This window comes from Aethalodelphis obliquidens, unplaced genomic scaffold (genome assembly GCF_003676395.1).
Source record: "Aethalodelphis obliquidens isolate GAN/ISIS:26980383/991018 unplaced genomic scaffold, ASM367639v1 scaffold12, whole genome shotgun sequence".
Taxonomy (NCBI): Eukaryota; Metazoa; Chordata; class Mammalia; order Artiodactyla; family Delphinidae; genus Aethalodelphis; species Aethalodelphis obliquidens.
Window position 1 is genome coordinate 19257139 of NW_020837956.1, and position 22839 is coordinate 19279977.

Genomic DNA, 22839 nt, shown 5'->3' on the forward strand with positions numbered 1-22839 from the left:
CCGGGGTCGCCCAGCAGGCAGCGGTGGAACAAAGCCCAGGACCTCTTCTTTGCATCACACTGTCACCCACAGCAGGCCTGTAGGCGGGGCTGCCGATGGCTGGTACATGACACACGCAGCTTCCTGGCCAAGAGAACTGCCCAGAGCGATTTCTCCCAGACGTTAGAAAGTTCCAGAAAGGGAGTGCTGATGAGTGTCATTTGTGAAAAGGAGGCAGTGGAATTAACCAGGCCTCATGATGCAAGTCCTGAGGCTTCTGACTTATCTCCAGCCATGTGTCACCCTCATCCAAAGGCCAAGGTGGGAGCCGGGGGTGGATGCTAAGAGACCTGAATTCCTTGCCTCTGTCTGCCCTTAAATTACCCTAGAATTCTGTCTGCTTTCTCTCTCTGGGTCTCAGTTATTCCTCTTGAAATTTAAAAAAAAAATTTTTTTGATTTTCCCATCATTATTTTATATTCCCAAAAATCCATCCACCCCTCCCCTGCCTTGATCTGCAGAAAGCACTGCATGCTTAGATGCCAGTGTCTGTGACTAGCATTTATGCTGTTCATTTCCTCCCTGAGTTACTGTCTCCTGCAGCTGCTCCGTGAAGTGGGAAGCCGGGTATTTTTAACATACCCATTTCACAGATGAGGATCACAGGGAGAATCATATAATTGGGGCTGATATTTCCTAGCTGGTACCACCAACACCAGGGGCCTCATTGTTGCCTCAACAGCATCTCCCCTGTGCTGTGGTTATTTCCTTCTCGCTCTTGAAGGTGGCTCCTTGACTCCTATTGCAAAATGACGGTTTTCAGAGGATGAAGGAACTGAGACGTGTGAACCGCTCAGAGTACTGAGAAATCCTCACCAACTTTGTTCATCCATTGAGAGAACCTCGGTGGGTGTACAGAGTTCCCACACCTGGGCCTAGATGTTAAAACCCCTCCCGTGGCCACTTTCTCTGAGATCGAGAGGGCTCGTATAAGTGTGTGACATAACCAGGTGAAGAGGTCTGGATGGAGACATAGTCGGTTATGAGCAGACCATTCTGTTGAGGGGCTTGGCCCAGCGCTAGAGGCCCTTCCACGTCCTCCCCTCCCTTTGTGCGCCATCTACGAATGCAGCGAGCCCCCCAAGCCTAACACTCTTACAAAGCTAGACTACTCCTCCTCCCTGCCCGTGCCCGACACGCCCACTGCTTCATCTCCCTCTAAGCCCTTCCTGTCCCTGGATGCCCTTCCCCTCCTCTCCACAACCCCCTTGCTCTCCAGGGCCTCACCCATGTCTCCCCTCCTCCAGGAAGTCTTTCCTGACTGCGTGGCCAGCTGGGATCACTCCCAGCAAGAATTGCCCACTTAGCCCTACAATTTCCTTTTCTGGGTTTAGTTCTCTGTCTCCCTTAACAGATGACAAACCCAGGGCGGCACCAATCACCTCACTGTGGTCACACAGTCAGGTGCTCAGTGTTTGGAAATGATAATAATACGAAACGAGATGCAACGGGAGGTGATAAGGTTGGAATAGGAGGAAAACGGGCTCGCTTCGTGCCTCTAAGTTAACTACCAGACATTTATCGAACACCTATTTTGGGCAGAGTTTCGAGGGAGAGTTGGGATGGACCATGGAAAAGGAATCCACACCCTGCTTTCTTCCCCAACCCGGAAACTTTTTTTTTTAACATCTTTATTGGAGTATAATTGCTTTACAATGGTGTGTTAGTTTCTGCTTTATAACAAAGTGAATCAGTTATACATATACATATATCCCCACATCTCTTCCCTCTTGTGTCTCCGTCCCTCCCACCCTCCCTATCCCACCCCTCTAGGTGGTCACAAAGCACCGAGCTGATCTCCCTGTGCTACGCGGCTGCTTCCCACTAGCTATCTCTTTTACATTTGGTAGTGTATATATGTCCATGCCACTCTCTCACTTTGTCCCAGCTTACCCTTCCCCCTCGCCGTGTCCTCAAGTCCACTCTTAGTAAACCCGGAAACTCTTCAAACCATGTTGTTTAGGGTTTTCATGGAGGTTTCTCAATCTCCAGCGTCTCTCCTCTCCTTGGAGGTGGGGGGAAAATGGGGAAGGGAATGTGAGGGGGTTGGGCGTGGGGCTGCAATTTCCAGCCCTTTAATCACATGGTTCCTCTGGGAACCAGCCCCCCCTCCTCCAAGAGTCACCTCATTAGTATAAACTCAGAAAGAGTGAAAACGGCTTATTATGAGAACAAAAGATACTCCTGTCACCCCCAATCAGTCAGGAAATTCCAAGAGTTTTAGGAGGAACAGAGGCTAAATTCCGATTTCTTTTCTTATCACAGTGTCACAGTATACACCACATTTTGTTTATCTACTCACCCACTGATGGACATTGGGGTTGTTTCTGCCTTTTTAACCATTGTGAATAATGCTGCTACAAACATTTGTATACAGGTTTTCCTCTGAGTACCTGCTTTCAATTCTTTGGGGTACATACCAAGGAGTGGAATTGCTGGGTTGTGTGGTAATTCGGTGTTTGACCTATACGGACCTCCAGGCTGATGTGTCCCTGCACACATCAGCTTTCCTTGGGCAGCCTTAATGAACCTGGAGGCCCTTTCCTTCCCCATGGCGCTGAGTCCATCTCTGAAGCCCTCTTTGAAAAAATGTTCTCTTGTGTATCCCTGCACAGCAGTCCTCCTCTAGGAGTCATGCGGCCCCAAGAGTGGGCTCAGCCCCCCAGGCCAAGCTCCCAGTGCCCACCACTGTCTGACCTAAAGCTTTCATGGCAGAGGATTGCTCAGACAAACCCCAGACTGTGGTCCCACCCTCACCTGCAGAGGTTTTCACCAGACCCCGACTCTTGATAACGAGATGGTTCTGCTGAGACATCCCCTTCAGGATGGGGAGTGTGGGCGTGTGTCAGCCTCTGTTTCCACGTGTCTCATATGTGTCTCATCTCAGAGTAAAACGTGATTTGATCTTGTGAGTGGAAGTGGAAATTTTAAGCTGTAATTGGAGTTTGGGATTTTCAAAAATAGAAATAGATAAGGAAGAGGTTGGGCTTGAGCTGTCAGAAGCTGTCCTCAGCTGGTGTTTTCCACATGGAAAATCTCTTTGATTTCCCTTCCTTCCCTTCAATTACATGATGATACTTGAAACAAGCACCAAGTTGTTAGGGTTTTTTAAACAGAGGCTTCTTCCCTGCCACCCTTATCTACATATTCCTTTAGTAGGAAAAAAAGATTTTAAGAAATTTCAATCCCTGTAGCATTTGGCAAATTGATATAAATAATGGCTTACATATGCTTCAGAGCCCTTTCACATGCTTCCTTTCTTGTTCCTTCCAAAAGCCCTGTTAGGAAGGCAGGATAGTTTTGCAAATTATAATTTGCCTTTACTTCATAGATGAAGAAACAGAGTTCCTCAGAGTGTGCTGATTTGCTTAAGGTCAAACGTATTCTAGGGCTTCCCTGGTGGCGCAGTGGTTGAGAGTCCACCTGCCGATGCAGGGGACATGGGTTTGTGCCCCGGCCCGGGAGGATCCCACATGCCGCGGAGCGGCTGGGCCCGTGAGCCATGGCCGCTGAGCCTGCGCGTCCGGATCCTGTGCTCCGCAACGGGAGAGGCCATAACAGTGAGAGGCCCGCGTACCGCAAAAAACAAAAACAAACAACAAAAAAAAACGTATTCTAGATGTCAGAACCAGAATGGGAACCCAGGTCCCTGACCCCCCTCTCGCTCCCCCATCCCTCCCTCCAGGCTAGCAGACACCCCACACTGTACTCCTCTGCTCTCCTGTCCACCACCTTCCCTAGACAGCAAGAGCTTATTCATCTTTGTACCATCCACAGTCCCTAAACCGTAGTAGGTGCTCAGTGATGCTGGTGGATGCAATGAGTGAATGGTCGTCTCTAGAAGTTCTTTGGTTGCCCGTTTACAATGTGGTTTTAATTATATGAGATGGTGGAGAAAGAAGAGAGGTATGACTGGAGGGGTGATTGATGGCCATGGGCTCTCAGTGGGGCTTGGGCTTGGATTTGTGTCGGAGGGGGGAGGGCGTGTTGTTCTGGATCTGCCGGGGATTTCACCAGCTGCCGTTTGAGCTTACCTGTGGACCTAGCCTTAAAGATAAAGCCACGGGAGCACACAGGTGGGGACCTGCAGTGGATCTGGGCATCTTTAGGGAGAGTCCATCCATCCCTGAGCCTGTTTGAGGAGAGGCCATCCTGCTCAGCTGTAATTGATCCACCTGCTTGGCCTCTAGCCATGGACAGTGTCCTCAGAGAGAGTTCATAGCTGCCGTCTTTTAGCCAATGCCAGCTGAACACCTGCTGCCCAGCCGGCTCTGGCCTGGGGCTGAGGGATACAGAAGTGGAGCAGATATGACCGCCAGGGTCACTCAGGGAGGTTTGTGTCCTGTCTTCGAGGGGTCATGTCTAACATCTTCTGCAGCCCCCTCGTAAGGTTGGCTCCACATAGCACTTAGCCCCAAACGTCCCTCTCTGCCTGTCTGGCCTCCGTGACTCTGAGCCAAGCAGCTGTCACAACCGTGTTGTGGAAGGACAGAAACCCTCAGAGCTTACAGAAGAGTACCCCAGAGTCTGTCACAGCCCTGGAGGCAGAGCCCACGGGTGGCTTCTGGGGAAGCCTGTGGCCAAGGTAAGCAACCAGCATTTTATTTTGCCTTGCAGTTTCCAAATATTGAGGAAAGATTAAAAATAAACAGTATTGCAGTTTGGGGTCCCCAAGACCACCCTCAGCTTCAGTAATTCACTAGAAGGACTGAGAACTTAGCAAAGATGCTACACACGTGGTTACTGTTTATTACCGCAAAGGGATGTGGATTAAAAGCAGCAGCGGGAAGAGGTGCATGGGGGGAGTTCCGGGCACGATCGTGCAGTTGTCCCCTCCCAGTGCTGGTGTGCGGGCAGCCCTTGCTTCCCCCAGCCAGGATGTGTGGCAACATGCACGGAGCATTGCCAAACAGGGGAGCCCACCCAAGCCTAGGTGTCCAGGGTTTTTATTGGAGGCCAGTCACGTAGACGTGGCTAATCACCGCCATGGTTTCCATGCCCCTCCAGGGGTCAAGTTGAGTTGGCACCCCGTGACCCAAGGCCGTCACCACAAACCTCATCATTAGCATAGACTATCTGACGTAACCCCAGGGTCCCAGGTGAACAGGCACTTTTATAGGCAGAACATGCCAAGGGCTTAGAAGTTACCTCTCAGGAGTTGAGCAAGGGCTAAACGTATCTTTAGGTTAATCCTTTATGGCACAAGAGTTTTTACCTAAAGACTCAGTGAAGCTGTAGAGGCCCAAACTCAGCAGACAAAGGCAAAAAGAGGACTTTGTCAGACCCACAGAAGAAGATCAGTCTCTGAACTTCTGAGAACATTTCAGAATTCAAGTCAGGAGAATATCTTTGGGGTGTGTCTCTGTGGAGATATTGGTGTGGGTGGTGGATGGCTGTGTGTGCGTGCAGTGTGTATATACACACGGACGCATGGTGACAGGGGCCCCAGAGCACTGTGGCAGCTGGGCAGGGGCTGTACAGGAAGCATCTGTGCACATCCCAGAGGGGGAAGCAATGCATTGAAAATGAGCATTTCCTTTCGCGGGAGCCAGTTGGCTTCAGAGGCACCTTGTCACTGTTGAGATGAGCTGTGTGTGGAGGCCAAGGGCCAAATTAAGTCTGTGAATGTCAAGGCGGGTGCTCGGTGAATCTGAGCTTAAAATTAGAAGACGGCCTTATTTATGGGAGAGATTGAATCAGGAAATTAAATGACTGCAAGAGAAACAGAAGTTCCTGCCCATGCTGACCGGGGGTGATAGGTGCAAAGGGTTGGAAAAGTGGTCCTGCCTTGTAGGCCCAGGCCTGTTGTCTCCTCCCAGCTGCTGGATTCCCATTCAGCCAGTGAGGCTCCCGGTCACAGCTCAACTATCCTGCCCGTGAGAGCCCAGTTTCCCCTCCTGCATACCAGTACGGGAGTGTTCATCCAGAATTAAGGAACATTTTAAAAACATACGCAGTGCCTTGATGGCCCCCAAGAACTGGTGAATTTGTCTTGCAGATTTTGAAACTAGCCCCTGGATGACGTTGATGCTTGTCAGCGGGGTAGCCTGGGGGAAGTAGCAAGCAATGAGGCCGGAAAGCTAGAAACAGGCCTGTTTTTGATGGTCTTGGATGCCAGGCTAAGGAGTTTGAACCTTATCTTCAAGGCAGTTCAAGTTTTTAGCTGTTGAGCTACAGAGTGAGATTTGAAAGACAGCTCTATCAGCCACCTGTAGAACGAAAGGGAAAGGGGTGAGGTGAGGGTGGGGAGAGGAGCTGGGAGTCCACTGCCGCGTTCGCCAGGCGCGAGGGGGTAAGGGAGAGTCGGCATCCATTCAGAAAAGCAGTTTTAGAGTTCCAGTCGGCAGGATCCGTCCAGTTGATGGGCAGAGGTGTTGCTTCTTAAGGTAGCGCTGGGGAGGAAGGGGGGATATGTTGACAGAAATGGGGAACCAAGGGAAGGAGCGTGTGTGGGGAGAGGATGGTGAAGGCACCGCTGAAAGGCCGTGTGCGTCCACATGGAGGGGCCATCCGCCCGAGCCTGGAAGTGAGGAGCAAAGTCAGGGCTGGAGGTACAGGCTTGATTCTCACAGGTGACAACTCAAGTTTGGAATCTCTGGAGATGCTACGCATCAACTTGCCCGTGAACCATAGGCATAGAAGGTAAGTGTTGGGAAATTCCCACTTTGGAGGTGTGGCTTTGCTTCTTGGAGCTGCAGGCTTGAGGCCACCTTGCTGGCTGACTGTGTCCTCTGCCTCCTGAGAGCCCCATGGCACTGAAGGACTTCACGGGTCCCCTTCTTCCTGACGTCCCTTTCCTCAGTGTGCAGCACGCCCCAGCCAGCCTCCCCGTGTCTCCACCCTGACTACGTGGCCATGAGAAGGCGCCCGGGAGTAAAGGAAAGGCTCATAGCATTGTAGGCATCATACCTGGAGAGGTCGCAGTGTCTGTTGGCCCATTTTATAGATGAGAACATTGAGATCCAGAGAGGCAAGTTCTCAGTCAAGGCCCTGAACCCAGCCCTGGCCTGGCTCTCTGATGCTGCCATCTGAGCGTGCAGGCCTTCTTTTCACAGGACTACACGCGGGTGGTGTGCCCCGTGATCGATATCATCCACCTGGACACCTTCAACTACATCGAGTCGGCCACGGAACTTAGAGGGGGTGAGTGGGGCTAGCACCCTTGCCCAGTAAGGACTTTCTTTCTCTCCTGGTCGTTGCCGCCAAGGGGGAAAGTGAGAAAAATCACCTAGCCCTGCATCCTGTAATGTCAATAGCTCCAGGGTGGCCCTCACCATGGGGACTGTGAATGGAAGGGCCGGGGGGGTGGCAGGTCACTCCTAGCCCCCTGAGCTCTAGCTCCAACACGGGGTCACTCCAGGGCCTGAGGATTCGAGGGAAGCAAGGGCCCCGCTCCAATGTGGGGCCTGAATTGTTCCAGCATGTCAGTATTGGGTGCCTCCCTCTCTTCAAGGCCCACCACAGTTCTGCCCAGGGCTGAGTGCTGGGCTCCTCAAGAGGGGTTTGGGGTGATTCAGCCCCTCACAGACCTCCTGCTTACACGCCCCCACTCCCGAGACTCTTGGCCAAGGGCCACACTCCATAACTGTCCATCGTGTCCCCCTTAGGTCCCACTCTTGGGCTCTGTCAACTCCCACTCTATCCTGTGCCCTTTGTTCCCTAAGTCCACCCAGCAGAGAAGCCTCAGAGAGGCAGTAGGGGGTAGAGAAAGAAGGAAGCCGGAAGGGAAATCAGGCAGCTGTGTTGCCGACCAGCTTGGGTGAGACCTGTTATCCCTGGGACCACCTGGGAAACTGGGTACGTTCTTGAGCTTCTAGTAAAGGGACAGAATGAACAAGGTCTGCAGGTGCATCAGAGAGACCAAGTCAGCCATGTGGATGCTGTGTTTCAGGGTTTGACTGGAGCCTCCATTTCCAGTGGGAGCAGCTCACACCAGAGCAGAAGGCTCGGCGCCTGGACCCCACTGAGCCCATTAGGTGAGTCAGGGCAAGGGTTAGGGGTAGGCAGATTCATAACCACTTGGCCCTTCCCGCTGTCACGTGGTATTGGGAAGCAGTCCATGTGAGATGCTCACACGATTGGGCAGAAACCAAGAGGACCCTTTGCCAGGCCAGCACCGCCTTTGCCCTTATTTTAGGAGGTTTCTGTCCTGGTGGAGACTTCTGCTGAAGGGGTGGGGGCCGGTGGAGACCTGTGCTGAGGACTTGCCCAGCGCTGTCCACCCACGCACATGCCATGTCAATATTTACGCTTCCAGCTAAACGTTGGAGGGTCCCAGACGGTCCCGTTTGAGCCTCTGACAAGGGAAAAGATGGTTTCTTAGCCCTCAGGTGCTGGATGTCAGGATTCAGCCCAGGTAGGTCGAGTCAGCCATTGCTGTAAGTGGACGCTGCTGTCAAGGCATGGCCACTGCTATGAACACACACGACTGCCGCATCCCACGTGAGAACACGACAGGCGCGTCAGCTCTGGGCTGCCTCTGCGGTGCTGCAGATGGCTTTGTCCTCATCTACATTCTCACTTCCAGACCCCATTGTGACCCACAGCACAGTGGCCAGATGGCCGCCTGGGGTTCAGGCCCATCCGAGGGCTCGGCGTAGAGTAGAGCACAGGGGTCCACCCAGCGGTGTCTGCATCGTGTGTGTGGCTTCAGTGTTCCCAAGACTGGAGGGTGCACGTGTCCCAGGCCTGTTGCGAACCTCCAATCTAAAACTTTCCTGCCTCCAGTGGAACGTCAGGAGGCCAGCAAGTGCTTCAGGGTGTGGAGAGAAGACCACGGGACGGGGATTGCTCCTGCCGGGGTTGCAGGGATGCTCTGGGCTCTTCAGGGGCACCTCTGCAACGCGGGGCCTGCCACAGAGTAAATGTTTGATCATTTTCATTGAACTAACTTAAGTCAAACTGAGACTCAAAGGGCTGTGAAGAACTGAGTGGTGACACTCAGACAAACGGTGGGAATTGGGAGAACTTTGCAGTGGGACCTCTGTCGCATCTTCCGGCCAGTCCCTCCTCCCTTCTCCAGCTTTCATGATCTGGCGTGATGCCGAGAGGGAGGTTGGAGCCACGTGGCACGCCAGATAGTGCCATTTGCTCCTAAAGGGAGAGCAGAACCTTCTCACCATCCTCAGGACCACGCAGCACACACCAGTGCCTCGGTTACTTGCTGCCGGAAGTGTCTGATGTGGCAAGTGGACCAGGACAAAGTCAAGGTCAAGGCAGTGATGGTGCCGCTGCCTCTGGGTTTCCCTTCTCTGTCCCAGGGGTAGGGTTTTTGGGGCAGGTTCTCTTCTTGTGGGAACATCTCTGCTCCTCAGAGGACAAGTGTTTCCCAGAGGATAGTAGGGTGTCGTGGCATCGGGAGACCGAGCTTCTGACCTGCTCCCCGTCAACTAACTGTCTGACATAGAAGAAAACGCCCTTCGCCCTCTGGACCCACGGAATGAGGGCCGGGGTCCCGGAGGGCTTGCCAGCACCCCAGCCGAGCTGTTGATTCTTGCAGACATGCGTCCTTGTGCTTATCGGGTTGCTTGGCTGGACTCTGCAGCCCTTTCCTTTCCAAGTGGCTTCTCCGGAATCTCTTTCAGTGGTCAAGGGGAGGGGAGCTTGGGAGAGGACCCCAAGGAAAGAGAATGAAGATGAGGGTGTGCTTGTTTACTAGGGCTGCTGCAGCAGAGTACCACAGGCTGTGTGGCTTAAACCACAGAAACATACCGTCTTGAGCTCTGGAGGCTGGAAGTCCAAGACGGAGGTGTTGGCATTTAGCGGTCCTGGCATTCAGCGGTAACCCTGTGCATCGTCCTCTGCCCCTGTTTTCTCCTGTCCCTGTCTCCAGGATGCGTTATGGCTTTCTTCTTCAGTCATTAAGAGTTATTTCCTGGAAATTTATGGCTGTTGGCCTGACCCACAGCATCTGTTCTCCTAAACTGGGCAGTGTAGAGAAATCCATCAGAAAAGTCCGTGTCCTGCCATGTGGGGGCAGGGTTGCTTCCTTCTGAGGGCTGTGCCGGACCTTCTCCTGGGCTTGCAGAGGGCCGTCTTCTCTCTGTGTCTCCTCACATTGTCTTCTCTTTGTGCATGTCTGTCTCTGCAATTACATGTCCCCTTTTATAAGATACCAGTCCTATTGGATTAGGACCCACCCTAATAACCTCATTTTAACTTGATCACCTCTGTAAAGACCTTCTTTTTAAATAAGGTCACATTCTGAGGTACTCAGGGTTAGGACCTCAACATGTTTTTCGGGGGATAAAACTCAATCTGTAGCAGAAGGAAAGAGAGGAAAAAAAGAAGAGAGAGTCCAGTCTCAAGAAATGGATGTGCTGTTCACAGCTGCTGCCGCAGCCCGTCTTCTCTGCCTGGTCAGTGGCCCATGGTCCCCGCTCCTTGTACTGGAGCTCCCAGGAGAGCCCCGCTGGGCAGGGCCTGTGGCAGAAGCCAGGGGGAGGCTCCCCAGGCCCTCTGAACAGCCGGGGTTCTGAGCAAATCCCGACTGCCCCACAGGAGGTGTGCAGACGAGCATATTAGCCTGTCTGCAGGGTCAGGAGATTTACAGTCGAAGGGAAAACCCTGGAGCATGTTCCTGTTTGAGGTAAGTGGACAGTATGGCCTCAAGATCAGGACCACCAGGACAGAGAACACGGCAGCAGCCCCGCTCCCATGACTGACCCTCCTTCTTTTCCTTCCAAATGCACAGGACTCCAATCATAGCTGGAGGGCTCTTCGTGATGGACAAATCCTGGTTCGACTACCTGGGGAAATATGACATGGACATGGACATCTGGGGCGGGGAGAACTTCGGTGAGTCACTGTCTTCGCATCCAGGGGCTAGTGTGCGGGTCTCCGTGTCATTGGACCACGTGTGCCTGGGATGAGGGCCAGGGAGATGGGGAGCAGGTCACTCCTTTGGGGGAACACCACGTGGGGTGCCAGAAGAGTGGCTGCTGGGAGGGCGGAGGGAAGGAGGGGGATTATCCATGGGGCCACATGGATGCTGCGGACCAGGGAAACACACCCGGATGGACCATTAGGGGGAAGTTGAGATGCAAAAGCTGGAAAGACCAAAGGAGGAGCACCGAGTCTGAGGGCCAGAGGCAGGCTTGAGCTGGGAGTACTGAACATGGGGATTTGGAGTTGGAAGGAGACTGGGGATAAAAAGCACGAGGAGGAGGATGGACAGCAACGCCATTAACATCTGGATCACATCTGTTGGCTGGTCTAGGCGTACAGCACTCGGCACTGGGTTAGCGAGGAGGGTCTGGGTGAATGCTGCGGAAGCCCTCATCTTTCCGCGCAGAGAAAGCAGTGGGGGAGGGGGGAGGGGCTGGGTCACGTGTTCCAGAACTGTGTAAACACATGGCCAGGTGTGGCCACAGTGGTGTAGGGCTGCCATGTGCAGATACAGGAGAAGGTAGTCGGAGACCCGTCCCATCTAGATGATGACAATGACTGACCCTCCAGTTTCCTCGTGTGTTAAAAGTGTAACACAGGGATGCTTTGGGGGTTGCTGTGGAAATCCATTCAGGTAAGTCTGTAAAACCTCTGGGCACCATGTGGACACAATACACGTTAGTTACCGTTTCTTCCCTCCAGCAGGTAAGACCTAAGAGGTGACCAGCCTATAAGCTACACAAGGCAGGGATTTGGTCTGTTTGTTCACGGCTATCTCCCTTGCCCAGTATGGTGCCTGCCACGAAGGAGGCTTCAAGAACTATTTGTTGAATAAACCACAGGAGAACCATTGTAAAGCAATTATACTCCAATAAAGATGTTAAAAAAAAAATAAAAACATAAACCGCAAGAGAGGAAGAAGAGTCCAGGGGTGTCAGGGCCCCTTCCCCTTTCTGGTGCCGGGGAGCGTGTTTGGCATGGGCTCCCCGAGCGGTGGCGCAGGCCAGGGGAAGGATCCATGGGGCTCTTCCTGGCATTTAGCGGTAACCCTGTGCATCGTCCTCTGCCCCTGTTTTCTCCTGTCCCTGTCTCCAGGATGCGTTATGGCTTTCTTCCTCAGTCATTAAGAGTTATTTCCTGGAAATTTATGGCTGTTGGCCTGACCCACAGCATCTGTTCTCCTAAACTGGGCAGTGTAGAGAAATCTATCAGAAAAGTCCGTGTCCTGCCGTGTGGGGGCCAGGTTGGAAGCTTGGCAAACAAAGCAGAAAATCCCAGTTCCCACAAACCAAACCAAATCCCCTGACTAGGACTCAGTCCTTGGATGCCACGGGGGTCTTTGGGGTGGGGTTTGAGGGGGGATCTGCCTGCACCAGCCCGGGAGAACTTGGAGCCGGGTACACCCTTGGCGTTCTCAATGGGGACAAGGTCTCTGTCCTTCTGGGCAGAGCCCATCAGATGTCCTCCCGTTCACAGTACCTCTCGTGATTCTTCCTGATGTGCTCTGGCCTTTATCCCTGTACATTGAATCCTTTCTGCAGCCCTTTTGATAGACAGCAGTCATCCAGTCTCTGCTCGAATGCTACTGATGATGGTGTGTTTGCTGCTTCACAGTATGGTAAGTTCTGTTGTTGAGAATTTTTGTGTTGAGTTGTTAGAAAATTCTTCTAAGTCGAAGCCCAGCTTCCATCAGTCAGGCCTTGTTCTGCCCCTCTTGACCCACACAAAGTACATGTGGTCCTTCCTTTCCATGGCAGCCACGTGTGGATGCAGGCAGCGTGTTACTTTCAATGATGTCACATTCTGGTCCAACCTACCAGTACCTTCTCTTTATAGCAACGTTGACACACATCTGCTCACATCCAGGGTGATCTCCTCTTGTTGGTTTCCCAGTGGTTTGACATCACCAAATGCTGACTGGACCAGGGAAGTAGGGAGGGGCTTCGGGAGAGGTGTGGGAGAGACATTTTACAATCCATCACAAAAGTTTTTAAATCACAAAGAAAGCACTGCAGACAGCTAACACAGGAAACACTGTTTTCTCCAATTCCAACATTCCATTATACTATAGCCAACTCCCAGCACTTTTTTTTTTTTTTTTTTGCGGTACGCGGGTCTCTCACTGTCGTGGCCTCTCTCGTTGCGGAGCACAGGCTCCGGATGCGCAGGCTCCGGATTCGCAGGCTCAGCGGCCATGGCTCACTGGCCCAGCCGCTCTGCGGCATGTGGGATCTTCCCGGACCGGGGCACGAACCCGTGTCCCCTGCATCGGCAGGAGGACTCTCAACCACTGCGCCACCAGGGGAGCCCAGCTCCTAGCACTTTAAAAGTCATTTCTGGATTTTTTTTTTTTTTAGCATTTTACATGCCAGAACATGCAGTGCTTTTTTTTAATTGAAGTATAGTTGATTTACAATGCTGTGTTAGTTTCAGGTGTACGGCAAAGTGGTTCAGTTATACATATACATACATATTCTTTTTCAGATTCTTTTCCATTATAGGTTATTACAGGGTATTGAATATAGTTCCCTGTGCTATACAGTAGGTCCTTGTTGGTTATCTGTTTCATATATAGTAGTGTGTAGATGTTAATCCCAAACTCCTAATTTATCCCTCCCCCACCCTCCGCTTTCCTCTTTGGGAACCATAAGTTTGTTTTCTATGTCAGTGAATCAATTTCTGTTTCGTAAATAAGTTCATTTATATATGTTTTTTAGATTCCACAAATAAGTGATATCATATGATATTTGTCTTTCTCTGTCTGAGTTACTTCACCTAGTATGATAATCTCTAGGTCCATCCATGTTGCTGCAAATGGCATTATTTCATTCTTTTTTATGGCTGAGTAATATTGCATTGTATATATGTACCACATCTTTATCCATTGATCTGTTGATGGACATTTAGGTTGTTTCCATGTCTTGGATATTGTAAATAGTGCTGCTATGAACATTGGGGTGCATGTATCTTTTTGAATTAGAGTTTTCATCTTTTTCAGATACATGCCCAGGAGTGGGATTGCTGGGTCGTGTGGTAGTTCTGTTTTTAGTTTCTTAAGAAGCCTCCATACTGTTCTCCACAGTGGCTGCACCAACTTACAATCCCACCAACAGTGTAGGAGGTTCCCTTTCTCCACACCCTCTCCAGCATTTGTTATTTGTAGACTTTTTGATGATGGCCATTCTGACCAGTGTGAGGTGGTACTTCATTGTAGTTTTGATTTGCATTTCTCTAATAACCAGTGACGTTGAGCATTTTTTCATGTGCCTGTTGGCCATCTGTATGTCTTCTTTGGAGAAATGTCTATTTAGGTCTTCTGCCCCTTTTTTGATTGAGTTGTTTGGGGTTTTTTTTTTTTTTGCGGTATGTGGGCCTCTCACTGTTGTGGCATCTCTCACTGTTGTGGCCTCTCCCGTTTGCGGAGCACAGGCTCCGGACGCGCAGGCTCAGCGGCCATGGCTCACGGGCCCAGCCGCTCCGCGGCATGTGGGATCTTCCCGGACCGGGGCACGAACCTGCGTCCCCTGCATCGGCAGGCGGACTCCCAACCACTGCGCCACCAGGGAAGCCCGGGGTTTTTTTTGATATTGAGCTGTACGAGCTTTTTGTATATTTTGGAAATTAAGCCCTTGTCAGTTGCATCGTTTGCAAATATTTCTCCCAGTCCATAGGTTGTCTTTTCATCTTATTATGGTTTCCTTTGCTGTGCAAAAGCTTCGAAGTCTGATTAGGTCCCATTTGTCCACCTGCAAAGGACAGATGGTGAGGAGGGGAAAAGGGATCTGCATGTCAGAGTAAAAAATCCAAGCTCCAGTGTATGGCAAGAGGGCCCCTTGCTTCCAAGTCCTGAAGATCCTCTCCCCTCAGCATCACTCACGTCCATCCCCCTCTTACTCTCCTAAATGATTCTCCACCTCCAGTCTGCTCTGCTCAAAGCCATCCCCACACACTCCCGCCAAAGTGCTCTTGGAAATGCCAATCTCTCCCACCCTCCCGGGTTTGGCACCCCCTGTGGCCCCTTCTTGTCCTAAAGACAACGCCCACACCATTCCTTGACCTTGCCCACCTCCCCAGCCTTCAGTCCAGAGGCACTGACAGACCCTCCTGCACTGCCCGGACATGCCCAGCCATCTACAGAGATCCAGCCTCCACCCTCCACCAAGTGCCAGATGGCCACAGATCACAGCTCTGGGGCTGCCTGGCCTCCCCCAGGACTAGGACTCCCTCCCCACCCTCTGCCCACTCCCCGCAGCACCCTGCTCTCCTCTCCACTCTGGTACTGGGCCCTCTCGCGTATTTGTCTGTTTTACTTCTGTGCCTTCCACCCACAAGAACATTCATCTAACTTCTCGACCTCAATGACTGGAGCGGTGGAAACTGCTCGCTGAATGTGTGTTCAAAGCGGGAGGTTGACCAGGAAGGGGGTTCAGGGTGGGAAGGACCACATGTACACAGCTCTGAGGCTCCATGTAAAATCAGTCTCCGTGCATTAAACAGAGCCCGTGGGGAATAACAACGGCAGGTAAAGATGTCTTTCCTTTCCCAAGACGTGGGCTTTCTGCGTGTTCCAGACGTAGTTGCCTTTGTTGCATCGACTTGATTTCACAGCCCAGAAGTCCATGAGATCACTGGACAAGGCTCTGGCCAGGGTGACCGGGACCGTCCTCTGTGGCACACTGCCTGGCCTGCCCATCTCACTTTCATCTGCTGGGAGCGGCCCCAAGTGGCCACTTGAAAGCCAACCCCAGCTATGCACTCGAGCAGCCCGACCCTGGTGCAGTCATTCCCACAAAGCGTTTCTAAGAGGAGCTGAAGTATTGATAATTACATCTGCAGCTCAGCATAGGAACAGGCTTTAGGGAAATGTGGCTTTTAGCCTTTTATTTTTCAGAAGTTGTTTTGCATTAAAATTGGATGTTTAAACTCCAATTTTCATAACACAGGATACATGGAAAGTATCTAATGCATCTACTCACTTTAGCTTTTGGTCTTTAGAGGTGAAAGGAACCTATTGCCCAGTGAAAGTGTGTGTGTGTGTGTGTGTGTGTGTGTGTGTGTGTAAGTGGTGGGGTAGGAGGTGTGCCTTTCCAAAATGGAGGCCTTGGCACATATATGAAGGGAGAGTATGGGATTTCTGGATTTAAAATGGGGAGTTTCTAAAGCATACCAGATACAAAAGACAACGCTGAGGAGACAGATGAGGGCCCCAGAGAGGAGCTGCCACCACCAGCTCCCCCATCCCCAGAACAGCCAAGGACATCAGGCTGTGTCAGGTTTGGCAGGCACACTCCTGTGTGTCAGCATGGCCTGTGGAATCAGACAGGCCTACGTTTGAATCCCGCAGTCATCACCAGTTCTGTGTCCTTGGGAAAGTTGCTTTACCTCACTGTTTCTAAGTCTTTAAAGTGGAGACAGTGACCCCCATGGTAGGGGAAGGGCCTCCGCCAAAATACATGCCCACCCTAATCCCCGTATTAGAGAAAAAATTATTCTGACCCTTGTTAAAACGGTAAGAAAGACTTTACTCAGGACTCTCACAATGGGTGTCAAGGCTATCGCAATGGCAGGGCTGGGGGGTATGGGGCTCAGCTCCAAATACAACAAGAGCAGGTGGGGATTTGGATCCAAGGAGCAGGGTGGGGGGCGGTGAATGGAAATTACTAAGAGGGAACATCAAAAGTGGGGGGGATAATATTCTTGAAGTGACAACATTATGAAGGAAATAGTAATGGTTAACATGGGCTAAAGGTGAGGTTGACGGGAGAGGAGAGAGGTGGTGTGATTAAAAGGGCAGCATGAGGGATCTTTGTGGTAATGAAACTCTTCTGTGTCTTTACTGGTGAATACATGGACATATGCATGTGATAAAATTGCATGAGGTAAATACACACATGCACACACACAAATTCATATACATGAAACTTGGAAACCTGAATATGATTGATGGATTGTATCAATGTGAATATCTTTGTTAAATTCATGTACTATAAATTTGAAAGACGGTGCCATTAGGGAAAACCATGAAGGGTGCACAGCATCTCTATTTTATTTCTTATAATTGTTTGTGAATGTACAATTATCTCAACATTAAAAGTTTAATTTAAAAACAAAGTGGGGGGAATTCTGCTACACTGACCTAAGGTTTCTTTTTTTTTTTTTCATCTTTATTGGAGTATAATTGCTTTACAATGGTGTGTTAGTTTCTGCTTTATAACAAAGTGAATCAATTATACATATACATATGTTCCCATATCTCTTCCCTCTTGCATCTCCCTCCCTCCCACCCTCCCTATCCCACCCCTCTAGGTGGTCACAGAGCACCGAGCTGATCTCCCTGTGCTATGCGGCTGCTTCCCACTAGCTATCTGTTTTACGTTTGGTAGTGTATATATGTCCATGCCACTCTCCCACTTTGTCACAGCTTACCCTTCCCCCTCCCCATATCCTCAAGTCCATTCTCCAGTAGGTCTGTGTCTTTATTCCTGTCTTACCCCTAGGTTCTTCATGACATTTTTTTTTCTTAAATTCCATATATATGTATTAGCATACGGTATTTGTCTTTCTCTTTCTGACTTACTTCACTCTGTATGACAGACACCATCACCCTGATACCAAAACCAGACAAGGATGTCACAAAGAAAGAAAACTACAGGCCAATATCATTGATGAACATAGATGTAAAATCCTCAGTAAAATACTAGCAAACAGAATCCAACAGCAAATTTAAGAGGATCATACACCATGAGCAAGTAGGGTTTATCCCAGGAACGCAAGGATTCTTCAACATACGCAAATCAATCAGTGTGATACACCACATTAAGAAATTAAGGAATAAAAACCATATGGTCATCTCAATAGATGTCCAGAGAAAGCTTTCGACAAAATTCAACACCCATTTATGATAAAAACCCTCCAGAAAGTAGGCATAGAGAGAACTTTCTTCAACATAATAAAGGCCATATATGACAAACCCACAGCCAACATCATCCTCAATGGTGAAAAACTGAAAGCATTTCCACTAATATCAGAAACAAGACAAGGTTACCCACTCTCACCACTCTTATTCAACATAGTTTTGGAAGTTTTAGCCACAGCAATCAGAGAAGAAAAGGAAGTAAAAGGAATCCAAATCGTAAAAGAAGAAGTAAAGCTGTCACTGTTTGCAGATGACATGATACTATACATAGAGAATCCTAAAGATGCTACCAGAAAACTACTAGAGCTAATCAATGAATTTGGTAAAGTAGCAGGATACAAAATTAATGCACAGAAATCTCTGGCATTCCTATACACTAATGATGAAAAATCTGAAAGTGAAATCAAGAAAACACTCCCATTTACCATTGCAACAAAAAGAATAAAATATCTAAGAATAAACCTACCTAAGGAGACAAAAGACCTGTATGCAGAAAATTATAAGACACTGATGAAAGCAATTAAAGATGATACAAATAGATGGAGAGATATACCATGTTCTTGGATTGGAAGAATCAACATTGTGAAAATGACTCTACTACCCAAAGCAATCTACAGATTCAACGCAATCCCTATCCAGCTACCACTGGCATTTTTCACAGAACTAGAACAAAAAATTTCAGAATTTCTATGGAGACCTAAGGTTTCTTACCAGGGTAGTCAGATATGGGGGCCGGGGCAGGCTGGGGGGATGGATTCTCTAAACCGGCTTAGCAGGATTCTTGCTAAAACGGGATGCAGGCCTGACGAGGGTAAGGAACAACAGTTCATGCCTAGTCAGAGAGAGGGCGAGCCTGAGTAAAGTTTGGTCACGGAGAGCATCTCCTCACCTAGAACCTGTCAGGAGGTTACCTTACACGGCAAAAGGGAGTTTGCAGATGTGATTAAGGCTCCTGAATCTGAAGCTGGGAGAGTGGCCTGGAGTGTCCAGGTGGGCCCAGTCCAATCACTTGGGCCCTTTGCAGCAGAGAACTTTCTCTGGCTGGAGTCAGAAGAGATGGAGCGAAGCAGTCAGAGAGGTTCACAGCCTGGGAGGAACTGGCCTGGCTGCCACTGGTGTGACGGGGGAGGGGCAGCGTGGATGTAGCAGGGGCCCCTGACCTACAGCCAGTGAGGAGAAGGGAACCGCAGCCCTGCGACCGCGAGGAACCAGCTTCTGCAAACAACCTGAATCAACTCGAAAGCTTCAGAGCCCCCAGAAAGGAACCTAATCCTGCTGACATGTTGATCGTGGCCTGGAGAGACCCTCAGCAGAGGGCCCAACCAAACCCACACTGGGTTGGTGTGGTAATTTGTTACAGCAACAGTAGAAACACGCTCCCAGGGCCACTGTGAAGACGAATGAGGCCCCGAGCAGTGGCCTTGCCTCGCCTTCGGGCTGCAGGCGAGCAGGTTTGTCAGACGAGCACTGTGTCACACCCGCGGGAACAGTGGGTCCCTCTCGCTGTCTCTTTTGGCCTCACCTTTTCCAGGTTCAGGGGCTCAAGATGAGAGAAGTGGCCTCCTCTGAGGAGAGCAACCAAGTCTGATGTAAAGTCATCTTCCCCCAACCCAGGTGGGGCTGCTTGCTATGCCCCAGGCCCAGGTGCGGTCCCTCAAGGCCACGCTTTTCCAGAGCGACTGTGGAGAGGTAAAGGGTGCCGCCATGACGTTCGCAGCCGGACAGCCCGTGGTGACCAGGGTGGGCCTGTGGTTACTGCTTGTTCAGAAGTCAGGGACCTGGATGCAACCCTGATTGTCCCGGATGGTATGAAGCATAATTTTGCTCATAGGTTCAAGGTTATCCTTTGTGGCCCAAATCAGATTGCCTCTACTCGAGTCCGTGTACTCATTAAAAAATAATAACAGAGCTTTCTAGCCCGGGTGGCCCTGAGAACGTAAAGATTCTTGAAAGGAAAGGTCCCTGTCACCACATTTGTCTGTGTGGACAGATGAGTGTCTCTTACTGACCATCACTGTCCCCTGCAATCCCTTTGTCCTCACTAGATTTCAACCCGGCCAGAGGGAGAGTGGCTAATGCTGTGTAGACAATAAATATGTCTGTATACAGTCCATGAGGTTCCACTGCCTTCAGGGGAGCCTGTGTCTAATGCTCCCTTTGCCTTTGTGTAGAAACCGGGCTATCAGAGGAGATTTCAACTTGACCTATATGGCCAAGGAGTGGTATAGGAATAGCTGTGATTCGGTTCCTGGGGAGGAAGCTGTCCCCTTTCCCCTGGATTCCTGTCCACCATCACGGCTCGTCAGGTAGACGCTGGCTCTGGTTAAGGGTTGGGGGCTTATGAGCGCTGGTAAAACTGCTGATGAGTTGATATTCCCAAATATTAATCTGAAGTTTAAAGAAAAGAAGAAGGCAACAGCGCCCCCAATGAGGATGGAATAATTACACATCTCCCTGCCTGGAATTCAGAGCAGATTTGGGGCTGCGTGACATCCATCACCAGGGAGATTATGCGGGTGCTGACTCAGTGAGAACTCCCCACAAACTCCCTACATCATCTTTTGACTCCTTCACTTAAGAAAGTGATGACTTTGCAGGAACTGAAGACATGGCAAGTGGAGGGTCTGGGCTCTACCTGGAAGGCCCACTGCTTTACACCTCGGTCTACGGCCCCACTGCTTGGACCTCGGGATCACAAGCCTTTCCCAGAGGCTTCAGCACAGATCTGTGAATCACCCGACCTGGCTTGCAGTCCTGGGAGGATACACATCGTTATCCTGAAGTCAGTGGTGTAGTTAAGGGTGGGACAACTATACGTCCTAGGTTTTAAATACTCCACGCTATGGTACCTGAAGGTCATTACACTGATCTGAACACTCCAAGCTTCATCACCCAGACTGCCTCGACTCTGGCCGAGGCACAGCAAGGCATGTGTCTCAGGTCATCTTGGATACGACAGTCTAGACTCCAGAGGCGAGAAGCTCTTACTGCATCTCAGGCTGCAGCCTCTGTGGGCAACATCTGCTGGCCGGAAGCAGAGCTGAGACAGGCAGGTGTCAGGACTGGATGAAGGAGTGGATAAGGCAGCTGGTTATAGATTGGTCTCTCTGGTTCGTCTGCGAGTGCCCTGAAGTTAGGAGCTTCGTGTCCACAGCCGCATTGGCTGATGGTGCGTGTCCACACTGAGTGGGATGGGGTCAGGGCAAGGGCAGGAGTTTTGGAGCTGGGGAGATGGGCTTCAGAGGCCAGCTACCCGCTGTCAGTCGTCCTATCAGGACTGCTTCTGCATCGTAAAAACATCCCCAACCGCGTGTGAGGTTGTTAGGATGACTAATAAGTTACTGCCTGAGGGAGGACCAAAGCCCAGCCCAGGAAAAAATGAAAGAGTCCTTTCCTCCCCTGCAGAACTGAGATGCTCTGATGTGTTAAAGCAGCACAGACACAGGAAAATGAGGAGGAAGGATGGTTTTAGAGGCGGAGGAGAGGAGGCAGCCTGCAGAGGGCTATTAGAGGATGCTGATGGGGTAGAAGACGTGCTGCATCTGAGGGCATCCAGTGCACCTCGACAGAGCGTCAGGCAGCCACGGAGGTCAGTGCTGGAGCCCGGAGTAGAGCTGGGCTGGTGGGCTAGGGGTGACTCCTCAGCATCAAGCGAATGTTGGGGTCAGATGAGGAAGCAGTGTCAGCAAGGCACTCAGAGATAGCGCCTTGGGGTGGAGAATGCCAGAAGCCCAAAAGGAAGGTGGAGAGGAGAACGGTACTTTCTGAGGTGGGGTCTGTGCATGATGGTGGCAGAGGAGGGGGGTGCCAATAGATTCAGAGAGAAGCAGAATGCTGCGTGAGGGAAGCACAGGGAGAGGAACGGGTTTCAGGGGCGGGAAGGGTGGGTGGCACTGAGGCACAGGTTGGAGAGATTTGCTTTGCAAATGAGGAGGGACGTATGTCTCATTTGAATACATGTAAGGAAGAGACCATAGCTGAAATGTATGCATATTTTTGGAAGAAAGCCGGCACAGAATTGGTAGGTTATATCCAGTAAGCAAGGCCTCCATCTCTGGTTTTGAGATGGATGAAAGGGTTTTCCCTTTTGGGAACTGAAAACCCTGTTTTGAGGTCCTGGAGAGGAGCTGATGATTGGAGCCCAGTAGACCTGAGCCCTGGAGGCTAAATTCACACATGTCCCATCACAATTCCCTGCACCGAGCCCTCCGCCCCTTCGTGCATCACTGCAGGGTGGAGAGCTGGATGTTGGCCGTCAGCTAAGCTCACTCATCATCCCCCGCCAACGCCAGGCTGGTGCCCCCGATTCCAACCAGGCAAACGCCAGGGCGCCGTGTATCATGGATTTCTGTGGAGTCAAAATCTCAGGTGTTAAGTACCACAGATTTCAACGGCCTCCAGTGGCAGAAGCAGGAAGCTGTGAATCATCTAGGAAGTTGGAAGTGGGCACAGGTGGGCGATGCCGTTGGCGTCCACGTCTTAAAGAGACGGCCTGCAGAGGAATGTCTTGTAACTGCTACTGAGCTTTCCAGCACACTTAAGAGTTTTCACAGTTATTCTTGAAATTCCATTTCATTTGATGTCAACGGCAATCCTGTGGAGTACTTTTATGATCTTCATTTTACGTGTGAGGAAACCCGGCCTCAACGAGGTCAAGCAGGTTTCCCAGGGACACGGCTAGTGGGTTACTGCAGACCTGGGGCCACGACCCCAAAGCCAAGTTCTTCCCGTCTCTCCCCGACCCTGTGTTCTTGCCATCATTTGACAGCACTCTTGAGACGTCCGTTCTTCATCCTAGTGTCCACGTTGCCCCCACTCTGAGGGCAATCCGAGCTTGCTGGAAGTGAGCTGTAGCCTGTCTGGGAGGGCACCTGGGCAGAGGGCGACAGCTGTCAAGGCAGCCTGGCCTGCAACTCTTCCAGGGACATGGGGCAGGAGGCAGGAGGAGACAGGTAAAGGGTGACCGAGGACAGGCGGGTATGAGAGCAGGTGAAGAT

The 22839-nt window shown here is 50.8% G+C and overlaps 1 protein-coding gene across 1 annotated transcript in view; it reads left to right on the plus strand.

Moving 5' to 3' along the window:
- Window positions 1–22839, plus strand: part of GALNT14 (polypeptide N-acetylgalactosaminyltransferase 14) — a 223392-nt gene that overhangs the window by 173042 nt on the left and 27511 nt on the right. The window contains exons 7-9 of the mRNA XM_027113916.1: window positions 7095–7182; window positions 7931–8015; window positions 10733–10836. Of these exons, the coding sequence (XP_026969717.1) occupies window positions 7095–7182; window positions 7931–8015; window positions 10733–10836 (277 nt within the window). The remainder of the gene's footprint in view (window positions 1–7094; window positions 7183–7930; window positions 8016–10732; window positions 10837–22839) is intronic.